This window comes from Prionailurus bengalensis, chromosome A1 (assembly GCF_016509475.1).
Source record: "Prionailurus bengalensis isolate Pbe53 chromosome A1, Fcat_Pben_1.1_paternal_pri, whole genome shotgun sequence".
NCBI classification, from domain to species: Eukaryota; Metazoa; Chordata; class Mammalia; order Carnivora; family Felidae; genus Prionailurus; species Prionailurus bengalensis.
The window spans coordinates 109,784,782-109,799,364 of record NC_057343.1 but is presented as its reverse complement, the minus strand read 5'-3'; the positions used below and the strand labels follow the sequence as shown (position 1 = coordinate 109,799,364).

The 14,583-nt window shown below is 48.0% G+C and overlaps 1 protein-coding gene across 1 annotated transcript in view; it reads right to left on the bottom strand.

The window, feature by feature from the left end:
* SLC22A4 (solute carrier family 22 member 4) overlaps window positions 1–12,060 on the bottom strand; it is a 42,503-nt gene extending 30,443 nt beyond the window's left edge. Inside the window, exon 1 of the mRNA XM_043587320.1 lies at window positions 11,464–12,060. Coding sequence (XP_043443255.1) covers window positions 11,464–11,856 — 393 coding nt within the window. The 5' untranslated portion in view covers window positions 11,857–12,060. The remainder of the gene's footprint in view (window positions 1–11,463) is intronic.
* Between the last annotated feature and the right edge of the window lie 2,523 nt (window positions 12,061–14,583).

The following is a 14,583-nucleotide window of genomic DNA, read 5'->3' as shown; positions in this document are numbered from 1 at the left end:
CCTGCTGGTAGATCCATAACATGAGGGCTTCAGCAGGAATTTCAGCTCCCAGCTCTTCAATTTAGTCAAGTCAGCAAAATTTCAAGGGAAGTTGCAAAGATTTCAAAGTGTGCTCAGTGAGCTTTCATATATATATATATATATATATATATATATGAATGAAATATGTGTATATGTATGTATATATATGTATATATGAAATATATATACATCCATATACACATATATACTGCAGGTACCCATAGATATTTGGGGGGCTCTGGGTCAAGGGATTGCTATGTGTGGCAAGATGATCCAGTCTATAGGAAAACCCCCTGCCTCCTACCCAATCCCCCCTCCACTTGGTTGTAGAACTGCTTCCATGACATTCATTAAGCAGTTCAGTTCTTAATCCTCACAACTTCCCTAAAATAGATTTAAAAATGAATTCACATATTTATATCACACTTCAGTCTCCAGCAGGATGCATCCAAGAGAAAAGTGTAAAACAGAAGGCTAAGGAGTCAGGGCACACAACAGAGGGGAGGAAGGGTTGCAAAATAACCAAGCCAGGATTAGACCCACAGCCAGCTGTCCTGCCCAGGGGCCTGCATGCTTGCCAGAGACGCTCTGAAATCCAGCTCTGAAGATCCCTGTGGCTCAGCTCGCAGGATCCCCATAGGCAAAGTGATATACTCGTTCTGCAGAATTTAGTTTTTCTAAGTACTAAGACCTGAGAGAAGTCTCTCCTGTAGACTTCCTTCCACAAAGGGGTCACGCTGTGATGTTGAGGATAAGGTCCTTGAGAACACTCCCGTCCTAAAGACAATAACAAGATTCATGAGGCCGCCTATCCTGGCACCCACAATCCTGGCTACAGGCAGAAAGCCCAAGCATAGCTCTGCAGAGGAAAAACAAAGTGGGCCAGGAACTTGACTCTCTGTCTCCCAGGCACAAGCAGAGGATGAAACTGAGACCATGTCCAGAGTACAGTTTTTCTTCAACTGGGGTTCCTGAATGGGCTTCAGGGGAAAGGGCACAAACCCTCCAAAACTATATGCCTGGATTCATGTGCCCTGTCATGCCATGGGTTAGAAGGCATAGACAGGACATACACCTGAATTAGTGGCCACCCACTTCTGAAAAATCACTGGCCAAAGTGTCAGAAAAGAGCTTGGAATCTGCCCCAACACAAAGATTCATAAAACTGAGACTCCAAAGCCTCCTAACATGTTGTTTTGCCTGCTTTGTGTAAGAGCGAACTGAGGTTCTGAGACTGGGTTTGTCTGAAGTCATAGCAGTAAATGGGCTTGCTAGATACCAGCTCAGGCTTGATCTTGTACCAAACTTGCACCCATGTCATGCTTTGGACAAGAACTCCAAAGGTCAGGCAAATGAGCTTATTAAATACCATCCCCTATAATTCTTCATGGAAGACACTAGGACCAAGGGCAAAAGACCTCTACCACAGCCTTTAGTGCTGGACAGAGCTGAGAAACTCTCAAGTGTGGTAGGGGTATTGATGTGTCTATTGTTCACTGTCACCATTCCATCTGCAGTCAAGCAGAAAAGCTCTTCAAAGAGAATGTGCTCTCCTTTGTGGTTTTTGAGTATTTTTCTGTCAGGATTTTGCCTTAGAGTAGGATAAATAAGACTTAAAGACAGGGGCGCCTGGGTGGCTCAGTCAGTTGAGCGTCTGACTTCAGCTCAGGTCATGATCTCATGATTCATGAATTTGAGCCCTGCGTCGGGCTCTGTGCTGACAGCTTGGAGCCTGGAGCCTGCTTTGGATTCTGTGTGTCTCTCTCTGCCCCTCTCCTGCGCTCTCTCTCTCTCTCTCTCTCTCTCTCTCTCTCTCTCAAAAATAAATAAACATTAAGGAAAAAGAAAGACTTAAAGACAGAAAGGAAAGAGGAAGACTGTTATATGTGGGGCCAGGGATTACATGGCAAAGGTAGCGAGCAGGATTGGCTACCTGGTACAGTCTGAAAATGCAAGACCCTTTGTTCAAAAACTATGAAGAATTTCAAGATGTTAGTAGCAGAGCATTACAAACAACTTTGGAGCCCCATATGACTGCACAGTTTGCATGCCCATAAAGAAGGCCTGGCAGTGTGTCGAGCCTGGTCCATTTAGGGAATGGAGCAGGACAAGTTCTGAATTGGGGTGCTGGGAAGGATGGGTTAAGGGCCAGCTCCCCATTGCTCTCCTACTGGAGCCCACACAGCCATGGCTCTAGGTCCCCCTTCTTCCCTGAAGAGGGGCCCAAGAAGCCCTATCAGCATCATGTGGCACAGGAGGTAGTCATGTGCACACAGCATCCACCTGTTGCGGGTTCATGGAGGGTGTTTTTGGCCTTTGGAACTCCTGCTCATACCCAGCAGAGGAAGGCAGCTGGACATCATAGCTACCCATGGTTCATTCCAAGGTTGGGCCCTCTCTTGAGAAGTTACTATGCCCAGAAAATCCGTTTGGAAAGCTGAAGCAGACCTAGTAATAGGATACAGGATTTGTAGACAAAGTTCCAGCTGCAACTCATGAGACTAGAGTCCTAGAAATCAGCTGCCAGCCTAAAGAAGGGCCCTTTTCTCCGTGGGGCTATTGTGGAGGCCAGGCCCTACCTGTGACCAGCCCCTTGGGACTTGAGGGGTGCATCTTGGTGCCCCACTAGCCAGAGCCCAGGGAACTCCCTGTGGTTAGCAATGACATTGTAGGCTGAGTGGAAGATAGTCTTAAAAAAATCTTTTTAATAAGAAAATGTTTATTTTATTTAATGTTTATTTTGAGAGAAATTTTTTAAATAAAAAATTTATTTAAAAATTTTTAATGTTTATTTTTGAGAGAGAGAGAGACAGAGAGAGAGAGCAGGGAAGGGGCAGACACACACACATACACACACACACACACACACACACAGAGAATCCAAAGCAGGCTCCAGGTTCTGAGCTGTCAGCACAAAGCCCAACACAGGGCTCAAACCCACAAACTTGGAGATCATGACCTGAGTCGAAATCAGATGCTCAATCAACAGAGTCAGCCAGGAGTCCTGAAGAGAGTCTTTTCTTAAATAAGACAGAACTGTCCCTTGGGTCTCTGCACATATGTGTACATACATGTACACACAAACATGCATAATGTGATTTGCTCAGAGACTAGTGGTGGACGGTCTGGTGAGGAGCTGGCTGGTGTTGCTCTGGAGCTGTGATTTCAGGTCAGGCACTAAAATTTCCAAAACATAACCCCCTCCTCCACCACATACACACACACACACACCACCACACCACATTGGACACAGTGTAATGTGGGAACTAACTGGCCCAAGCTGTATAGGGTGGGGGCACCGGATATGCCTTCGCAGGGTTACCATGTCTGCCTCATCCCCAGGGTCTTAGACCTCAGGGTCTTAACATTCCTTAACATAGCAGAGTGAGTCGTTGTAGCTGGGCCACCCTTCAGCTTTGCTTTAAGAAACAAAAACCCAGGTCACAAGGTAATAGAAGACGGAAGGCCACTCTTGGCATAGAAACGCATGTCTCTCATGCCCCTTCACAGAAACATTGACTATAGTGTATTGGGTGTTCATTGTGTGCCTTGTATTATCTCATGGGATCTCAAGGTTGTCATGTGAAATGAGTACTCTCTTTATCCCTACTTTATAAATGAGGAAATGAAGGCACAGGGCAATGAAGCAACCAGCTCGAGTTCTAGTGGATTGGTAAAAGGAATTGCTTAATTATTTATTCAACCGTCATTGAGCACCTGCTCTGGGCCAGACTCTGTGTGGGGCACAAAACAGACATGGTTGCTGCCTCCACAAAGCTCAAGGTCAAGCATACTTTATAGGACAGATCAGGTGTGCATATGTGCATGCAAGAGCCCAGTAGTCCCGGGCAGTTCTGGGCCACTGTGCCCTTGATCTCTGGCTAGAGAGAAAAAGAGACACCCCTTCCTCATCCTCTTTCAGATGGACAGAGTTCTAAAACCTGAACTCAATCAGGTAATCATTTTAGATAACTAACGCTTGCCCAGGCTAGGCAAATGGTGTATATTCAACAAATTGTTCATGAATGAATGCTGAATGCTGAACAATCAGGTGTAATGGAAAATGAGTTTGGGGAAAAGCATGGTATCACACGCTGTCCTTTGAAAATCACCTTTAACCTTGAACTGTGAAAGTAGCCAGTCTAGCTAGCAGTTTTACCCTTTACCAAAGCCATAAAAGAACATAAAGATAAGAGTATCCCTGTGACCTCCATAATACTGAGAACTCCAGAAGGCAGCCTGACGTTGAGCAAAGAGCACAGGCTCTCTTGGGCTCTACCACTTCTGGTTGTGTGACTTTGGGCATTCATCCACCTCTATCAGCCTGCTTTCTCATCTTCAAAGAAGTAACAAGAATACCCCTTCCTGCGGTTGTCATGAGCACAGGAAATGTAAGTACAGTGTTTAACACAGTGTCTGACACATTTCAAGCCTCATTAAATGGTCATTCACTTTCTACTAAGCTCATGCCTTTGTTCTCACAGCAAAATCATGACTTAGAACAAACAGTATGAATGAGTAAGTAGAGCAGGTTACACTTAAACCTGACTAGCCAACAGAGATTCTTGGATATAAGAACTTCTTTGTCAGTGACCGAAAACCAAAAAAGCTTTTACCAGAAAGCATAAAATCCTTTTATAAATGGATATCAATCTCAGAGATTACTGTGAATGAAAAGCTAGCAATAGTCCATTTAAGAATGAAAAATAGGTTTCCATTGTGTCATCTTACACTTTTCATTCCAGGGGAAAAATAGGAAGTAGTAGTTAGTTAATAACAGAATACACATCCACTCCAATTTCTTTTTCACAACTTTGTTGTGACTAAGCTAGAAATTTCCCAGCCACATGATGGGGTGGGGGTGGGGAAATCTAGATTTTTTGTTCTTTGTGTTTATAATAGCTTCATTGAAATACAATTTACATACCATAAAATTCACTCTTGTAATGTGTACAATTCAGTGGTTTTCGGCATTACTTGAAGAGTTGTGCAGCCATCAGCACTATCTAATTTGAGAACATTTTCAGCACCTCTGAAAGAAACCCCATACCCATGAACAGTCACTTCCCATTCTCCTTCCTCGGCCTCTGGCAACCACTAATATATTTTCTGTCTCTAAGGATTTGCCAATTCTGGACATTTAATTTAAGTGGAACTATACAATATGTAGTATTTTGTGACTGGCTTCTTTCACTCAGCATAATGTTTTCAAGGTTCATTCATGTTGTTTTAGCATGTATCAGTACTTCTTTCCTTTTTACGGTTGAATAATATACCACTGTATGGATAGACTACATTTTACTTAGCAGTCATCAGTTGATAGACAATGGGGTTGTTTCCACTTTATGGCTTTTATGAATAATGATGTCATGGGGGTGCCTGGGTGGCTCAGTTGGTTAAGTATCTGACTCTTGGTTCAGCTCAGGTCATGATCTCATGGTTTGTGAGTTTGAGCCTTGCATCAGGCTCAGCTCTGATAGTGTAGAGCCTACTTGGGATTGTGTCTCTCTGACCTTCTCCCCTCCCTCAAAAATAAATAATAAACTTAAAAAACATTAAAAAATAATGATGCCATGAATTTCTGCAGGCAAGATTTTGTATGGATATATGTTTTCATTTTTCTTGGGTATATACGTAGGAGTGGAACTGCTAAGTCGTGATAAATCTACATTTAACCTTTCAAGAAACTCCCAAACTATTTTCTAAAGTGGCTGCAACATTTTACAATCCCAACAGCAATGAACAAGGGTTTCAGTTCTCCATCTTCCTACCAACACTTGTTATTGTATGTCATTTTAACTCTAACCATCCCAACGGGTGTTAAGTGCCTCATTGTGGTTTCAATTTTCATTTCGCTTATGACTAATAATACTGAACAAATTTTGTGTTGAATCTATAGATAAATTTGAGGAGTGCTGCTGTCTTAACAATATTATGACTTCTACTTCATGAGCAGAACATGACATGTCTTCACATTTATTTATGTCTTCCTTTTTTTTTTTTAATTTGAGAGAGAGAGAGAAAGACAGTGCATGTGCACACGCGAAGGAGAGGGCAGAATGAGAGAATCCCAAGCAGGATCCATGCTCAGCACAGAGCCTGACTTGGGGCTTGATCCCACAACCCTGTGATCAAGACCCAAGATGAAATCGAGAGTCAGTCCTTTAATGTACTGAGCCACCCAAGTGCTCCTATTTATGTCTTCTTTAATTTCTTTCAAAGATGTTTTTTAGTTTTCAGATCTTAAGTTGTTCATTTAAAAAAACTTATTCTTGGGGCGCCTGGGTGGCGCAGTCGGTTAAGCGTCCGACTTCAGCCAGGTCACGATCTCGCAGTCCGTGAGTTCGAGCCCTGCGTCAGGCTCAGGGCTGATGGCTCAGAGCCTGGAGCCTGTTTCTGATTCTGTGTCTCCCTCTCTCTCTCTGCCCCTCCCCCGTTCATGCTCTGTCTCTCTCTGTCCCAAAAATAAATAAACGTTGAAAAAAAAAATTAAAAAAAGAAAAACTTATTCCTGAAGAATAAGTTGTGAAAACTTTCTCTCAGTTGTGCGTTTTTGTATTTGGGAATATCTTTACTTCATTTTTGAAAGATAGTTTTGCTAGAACTAAGATTCTTGGTTGACATCTCTTTTCTTTCAGCATTTTGAATATGTTACTCACTGGCTTCTGGCCTCCATTGTTTCTGATGAGAAGTCAAGGGTAAACCTTATCAGGCTTCCCTTGTATGTCACAACTCATATTTTCTTTGCTGCTTTCAAAACTTTACCTTTGTCTTTGGGTCTCAGCAGTTTTACTATAATGTATCTGTGTGTGGAACTCTTTTTGTTTCTTCTACTTGGAATTCTTTGAGCTTCTGAGCTGTGTACATTAGTGTTTTTCTTCTTCAACTTCTAACAAATGCAGTTATTTCCCGTGGGAACAGCTTCAGAGCTCCATTCTTATGGCCTACCTGTCCGCCTGGACAAAATCTCTGAGCCCTTGCTCCAGAGCCGGTAGTAGGAAAAGTGGCCCTCAGAATTGGATTCTGGGTGAGGATGGTAGCCTCTGCCTTTTCGGCTTGACTCTCCTGGGATGGAACATCTTACCTTACAAACAATCTGGGACAAGCACAACCAGGGCCCCAGTATTCTCATCCTGTGGAATCTGGGCTTGAGCTGCCACTATATGTATGAGTAGGAGCCAAGTAGAGGATGGGATTCCCCAATCTCTTGGCTGTACTAACCAGGAATAAAGCCTCTACAACTCGGATGTCAGGGGATAGTGGCGGGGGGGGGGGGGGGGGGAAGGGGGGCACTAAACCTTAAAATGTCCTCAGTATCCTTCCTTCTTCAGATTACAGGTAAAGAAAAAACAACCATAGGTGGGGAGGCCTCAGTGGAGAGCTCTGTGGTCACTAGAGGCTGAACCAAAGCAAAAGTTTGAGTGGGGTGGTAAGGATGGGAGTGGAGGCACCTAAAGGAAAGAGAAGGGGACTCAGAGACCTGGATCTCCCCCGTGCAGCCTGGCATCGGATCCAGCACACATCTCCTAGGCTCCACTCTGGGAACAGAAGTGAGTGAGATGGGGTCTGTATCAGCCCTCCAGCACTGAGGGGAAGCTATGGAAGATGCCACTGTGAACCTGACCTCCAGTCCTACAAATACACAGCAAAAGCCGCCAGCCTCAGGCTATCTGTGGCCATCGCTAGGGCACGTGCGTCAACCTGGCCCTTCCCAAGAGCCTCCAATCTCTCTCCACCATCTCTACTCCAAATGCGTGCTTTTCTTGCTCTTCTTTTGGGCTCCAGAGACATACTTAAAACCAGACCAAAGTTTCAGATAACAAGGCAGCCCTGCATTAGCCCGGAATATGAAGTGAATTTAGCTTGCTGCCAGGACGAAATTATAGTCCACTCAGAGGCATGTGCAGCTCCTGTGACCCACCCTGCCAGAGCCTTGTTTTTGTCAATACACCACCCTACCTCTTGGACTCTGTGTGAGCGTTCTATTGTACACCAGGAGGGATGGACAAAGTTTGTTTATCCAGAAACTTGGCAGGAGATGTGGGTGAAGAAGCCTCCGGACAAAAGCACATTCTGAGATCCTGGTGGCCATTGTCAGAGGAGAACAGCTGAGAGGCAACGCACAAACTGTTTGGGGTGAGGCAGGTAATAAACAAACAGGGAAGCAATTTCAGATCAGAGCTAGGGGAAGCCCCGGAGTCTCTTTTATTTGTTTTCTGTGCAAGATCTTTCTGAAAATCTCGCTGGTGTTGGCTGGAGGCGTAGATCCCACACCTTGTCCCCTCTGGAATGTGACAGAGAGCTAGAGTGTGAACTTGGTTAATAATATTCAGGCTGTCCTGATAGCCAAGCTGCTAGTCTCTACACGCACCAGCAGCATTTCCTGGTAGCTTCTAGGCCTGACAGAAAGAAAACTGCATAAGCCTGCCTACTGCTCAAAGTTTTCACCTTTGCCAGAGGCCACCCAGGCCTCAGAGGAGGCACATCCTGTGGTATGTAGTTCCATGTAGTAGCAACCAGATATCAACCTTAGTCTATTTCATCGTCGCTCCTCTGCTACTCCCAATGCCTCCCATAAGCGCCCTATTAGCAGAGGATGAGGCCCTCATGTTCCTACCTCATACTTTTGGGTTATGGGTGGAGAATCAGTGTGTCCTCCTCTGTCTGTGCCCTGACCCCAGGTCCCAGGAAAGATGGCACGAGTCTAGTGCCCCTAGAGGCCCAGGCCCTTTGCTGGAGGCTGTATCATGCTCAAGGGCATAGCCACCAGCAGCTCCACCCATGGATTCCTAAAGGATGCAGCCAACTTCAGGAGAGGACAGAAGCCTGGATGATGGAGCAGCATGCCCGCCTCAGGCCACTGGCAGCCTGCCACAGAAAGCTGGTCCTTACCAAAAACAGGCTCTCACAGGGCCTCTGAAGCATGGGGCCTAGGAGAAGTGGTACCCAGCTCAGAAGTGACTGCCTAGTTTTCCCAACTTGTAAACTACTTGTAATTTTGTGAGGAACTGACATACTGTTTTTCATAGGGGCTACACCTTTTTACACTCCTACCAACAGTGCACAAGAATTCCAATTTCTCCATATAACAGCCAACCCAATGGGTGTGAGGTGATATCTCACTGTGGTGTTGATTACATTTCCTTACTGATTAGTAATGTCGAGCAGATTTTCACATGCGTGTATCTCCTCTCGTAGTGAAGGAAACTGAGGCTTTGAAAAGTGATGTAACTGCTGAAGTCAGCCAAGTGGCTAGGGGTGGAGTCAGAACTGGCCCTCCAGTCTGACTCCAGAACTTCTTCTTGTGTCACCATCTCTCTGTGGAGAACCACCTCCCCCTACTCACCTACTCAGAGGTGCTTCTCCTCTCCTTCCTCCCAAACACCAGTATCCATTTATCTTTTATTTTACTCTTCCACCAAAAAAGAAGCAAGGAAGGGAAAGCCTGCTGAGAAAAGCAAACCCTTTTCCTGCGTGTGAGTGTGTGATGATGTGCATCCCCAGAGGTGCCCACAGGATCCTTTAGTAGGGCACAACAGGGGGAGCTATGGCCTTGAAGGTGAGCAGCTACCCACCCTTCACACCATGAGGTCAATGACACCAGCGAGGAAGAGAAAAGAGTTCAGACCAGCTTTTAGGGGGGCTGCAGCTAGTGGGGCCAGCTTTAGCTCAAGTTCCAGGAATTGAGGTGGAGTGAGCTGATCCCCAGTCTTAGATACCCCAGGACAAGGCTGTGGGAAAGGGGTGGGCACTAGGAGCCCCTGCTAGGGGATCAATGCCAGAGAAGCACAGTCACTTCAGGGTCCAAGGTAGGCCTGGTGGCAATGCTGGGGGATCCAGAGGTGGGTCACAGGCTGAGCCCACTTTCCACAGGTCCTATAGATCCTGTAGGCACCACCCCTGGCTGGCCACCAGTCTCTTGCCAAGGAAACTCCCACAGATTCCTCACTGGTCTTCTTGCTTTTCATAGCAGCTAGAGTAAGCTTCTGCTGAAAACCCAAATCTGGCCATGTTACCCCTTGCTTAGAACCCTTATTATTTCCTCACTGCTCTCAGAATAAAGTCAATTACTCAACATTTTTACAGTGACCACTGTGAAATGATCTCTGTAGGCATATCTAGCCTCACCTGTCATCCCCTGAACACCAGCTGCCTGGATCTACGGGAATTCCTTCCACAGAATCTGCCATGTTCTTTGTTTGGGCAAGTTCTACTCATATTTCCAGACTCAGCTCTAATTTTATCACTTTTTCTTGGAGTATTCCCTCACCCTGTTATCTGCACAGAGACAGTAATATACTGCTCCAGGTCACACAGCAGGTCAGCCAAACTTGAATTCAGGCTCCAGAATCCTATTACTAACCAGAGTTAATGTTAGCCCTCTCTGTAACCTGGCCAGTGTGCCCCAGGGGCATGTGAGTTTTGAAAGCAGCCCCTACACCCCAACTGTCTTTAGCCTAGTGCCCAGCATAAGGCCAGACATGGTGTCTGATGATTGCTACATTGTTCTGAGACAAGAGGATTAAGGACTAAGAGGGGTCACACTGGGGTTTTTCTTGGGAGGAACACAGAGCAGGGGCAGGGCCAGAAGCTGGGAAATCCTACCTATCTGATCAACAGCAGGAAACTGGTCTGGGTATGCCCCCCTCAGAAGGACGCGGCATCTTGTGGCCCATAGCACATGTGAAGCAAGAAGTGTAAGGGACAAAGTATGTGTGTAGCCTGACTCCTGAAACAGAAAACTTGCCACCAAACCACTTAGGATCCTAAGGTGCTAATGGCATAAACTGGAACCCCTGCTGGCCCCTGCATCCTATGCTCAGAAGAGTCTCTGTGAGTCAGTCTCTTTATCAGTACGTTGGGGCCAGAGTTATGGCTCCTGTGGCCCCTGTAGCCAGTCAGCATCAGAAGGTCCTCTGCTCCTTTTCAGAGAAATTGGAGCCTCAAGATAGGACCCCAAGCTTCACCAAAATGTGTATGGCAGAGCAGTAGACCCTTTGATTCTTCCAGACCTCTGTGGCCAGGAAACAGGTCAAACCTGCCCACAGCCTGCCCTGCAACAAGCTCTTCTCTGTGTATGCACTTGGGTTCAGCAGAGATCCCCACACCCCTCCTCATGTGAGTAGCAGGAACTTGAATCAGACTGTACATCTGAGCAGCCTGGGACTGAGCCTCTTGGGAAACAATTTCATCTGTTGTGAAACTCAAAAAGGGAAAGACAGTTGGCAACAACACTCCCTGCTCCATCCCCTCCATGTTAGACTGGACCGCTCAGGAATAAGCCTCACTCGAGCCCTGCTCATGCGCAGCACACACGTGTTTGAGATGCACAACCCAGTTGCTTGCCAGTCAGGTTTGGTTGCAAGTGGGAAACGTGGACCCAGGCACTGCCAGGGAGTCTCAAGGGGTATGAGGCAGATGAAGGATCATTCACACACCCACCTCAGTCACGATGGTGGACAGGTAGATGTCCTGGCTGAACTCCCAGCCATCCAGGCAGCTCTCCTGCTCCAGTTGCTCCAGATCCACATCGCGCCCCGGCTCCAGCCCCAGTGCCGAGAAGTTGGCGATCGCCGCCAGCCGGTAGCGCCGGCAGCTGTGAGGCACCTCGCGACCGTCCTGCAGCCGCAGCGGGATACTGTGGTTGCGCCACGCGCTGCTCAGGTTCGCGGTGTCGGGCACCCGGCAGCGGTGCTCCGGGGTGGCGGCCAGGAACACGACTGACATTCCATTGAAGCCGTTGGGGATGATGCTGGCGCTGAGCAGGAAGAAGATGAGGCGCTGGAAGGGCCCCCACTCGCCCAGGAAGGCGGTCACCTCGTCGTAGTCCCGCATGCTTCCCACCGTCGGTCTGCCCCAGCAACAAGGGGTGCGAAGAGCGGTCCCCGTACCGAGTCGTGCAGCAGAGAGCGTTCCCCGAGGGTGTCAGAACGTTCTCGGAGTCGTGGAAGGCTGCGGAAAATTGGGGCCCACGACCGGGGAGGGTTCCCGGGAAACAGGCTGCGTGCGTTGGAACTCTCCCGGTCGCAAAGCTAGACGCCACGGGAGGCACTACGGACCACAAGCCCATCTCGGCAGGGGCGGGGAGGGGAGTGGAGGGCGGCCGCGCGGGAGGGGTGGGGCTCCCCGCCGGCTCCGCCTGGTGCTCCGCCCCCCTGCCCTTGCGACCCCGCGCCTGTGCCGCCCTGGGCTCCCAGCGGCCCGGTGAGGCAAAGCTCCGCTCCCTCGCGCCCTAAGTCGCCCGCGACCCCAAGTGCGGAGGTCCCAGGCCGAAGCTCCGAAGGGGAGAGCGGGCGAAAGGCAGGAGCCGAGGCCGGACAGCGAGGTCTTGGAGAAGTCGGCCGTTGGCCCTCTCCGTGGGCGTCGCTCCAGGCCTCTCCTGGGGCAGGGGTCTCTCCGTGCGTGGCCCTTCCAATCCTGGTTCGGAGTTCAGGTGTTCTCGGGCGCCGCGCGGACGGCGAGTCCGTGGAGTCGGTGCTCAGGAGAAGCCTCTGTGAGCGCGAGGGTGACAGGAGTGCGACCTCTGCGCTGGCACCAGGCTGACAGGGCGCTCACTCCCCACCCGTCCGAGGACGAGGACGGCCGGACTCAATCACCATCCCGCGCTGCTCCGGAAAGCGTCTTCTGGCCAGCCTGGAGCTTCACCTTAAGAAAAGGGGGGAACAGGCCCAGAGCCCGGAAGGGATGAGCAAGGTCACACTGCGTCAGAGACAGGCGCTGAGGAAGGGAGGTAGGGGACAGGGGCTATCGGGTCGGTCCAGGATCCCGCTGGGGTTTCTAGAGGACTTTTAGAGGACTTCTAGAGGACTTCAACACGAAGTCTGGCCCTGTGTGAGAGCGCAGTAATGGAGGCGCTCTTGTCACCACCTCTAGGGTCTGATTTGGATCCCTTCATTCTCCCCATGCCCCCGGGGCTCTTTATTGGGGCTGACTGCCAGAGCCTTCTTGGACTGGAAGGCCTTTGGGTTGCAGAAGGGACCGTCCCCAGTTCAGGAACAGAGAGAGGGAGGAGGAGAAGGTCTAGTTTGGCCAGATCTGGCAGGGAAACCAGAGCAGGGGCCTCAAATAGTTCAGTGCCTGCCAAAGGCCCCCTGCTGTTGTGTGAACTAGCCCGGGGCTGTGGTCTGAGTCCTGGGGTGCAGAAGGCAGGCAGATGAGGTTGACAGGTTCAAGGTCCTACCTTTTTGGAGATTGTATGCAAGTGTGTTTGCTTTCCAGGTCCTTGTTAAGTGGCTGAGGGACATTTCTGCCTCAGTTTATGTAGTTTTCAGTCTAACCCCTCCTCTCAGGCTGGTTTCTCATTCCTTTTCTCCTTTAGAACCTGTTTCCTTTCCTTTTTTTTTTTTTTAAGCTTATATTTTTGAGAGAGAGAGAGAGAGGGACCAGGTAAGGAGTAGAGGGAGAGGGAGAGAGAATCTTAAGCAGGCTCCATGCCCAGCATAAACCTAGTGCAGGGTGCAGGGCAGGGCCCCAGCTCAGTACCTGTGAGATCATGACCTGAGTAGAAATCAAAACTCCCACACTTAATCGACTGAGACACCGAGGTTCTCCTCCTGTTTCCTTTTCTGTAATGAGACCATATGTCCTGATGTGCTAGGACAGGTCTGATTTATGCATGTTAATCCTGCGAAATTATTAATAGCACATCCCTTTACTTCCAAAAGTATCCTTTAAATAATATTTTATGTGGCCATTGTGTTACTTAGCTTGAATCTCATCCTTCCTCCTCTCCCTCAGTTTAAAAGCAAAGCCTGAGATAGGAATTTATGTGAAGATGGTTCATTTTGAGCAATGATCCCAGGAAAAGGAGTGAGGGGCTCAGAAGAGTGAACAGGAAAGAAGGTAAGGCCAGAAAAGACTGTGTAACCGAGGGGTTATTGGCACCAGGGTCAGTGATTATGCTGTGCTGAAACATTGGATCCTGAGGCCAAAGAAAAAAAATTAGTAATACTGATCCTAATCTTTACTTTGATCATGGATTTTTATATTGATTTTGATTTTTTTAAATGCTATATTAAAATATTATTTCTTTTGATTATGGAATTTCTTGGTGCCCCCTTAAATTTTCCATCTGACACAAGTGCCTCACTAGTTTCACATTTGCCTCAGCCTTTCCCCAAACCTCACTGCTATGGGTGACAGAGATCCCAATGAGACCTTCTAAAGAGCCATATGGAATGAGGAGGCATTTGTTTCCCAGTTCTGGCTCCATTAGTTGACTCCTCTGCACTTCTAGATTGCACATGTGTGACAGCTGAACAGGTTCCACCCAAGTAAACTGTTTGACACTGCCCATCAGCAAATGTAAATCCATACCTTGAGCCATTTTGCCCCCCATACAAAATAAATGCCCAAGCGCACTATTTAAAGGTGCACCCACTGAAAGGATTTCCCTTCACCACTGTCTAGGGCCAGAGTGGGGCTTTGTTTCAGTAAGGATCCATTTTTTGGCTAGCATCGAGCTAACCCGTCTGTGAGTGAGGGCTGAATATTTTTCCCATTATTTGGTTGTAGAGAATCACCCCCACAAGACCAAAGTTTGAGCTGAGGGGAAAGGACTGG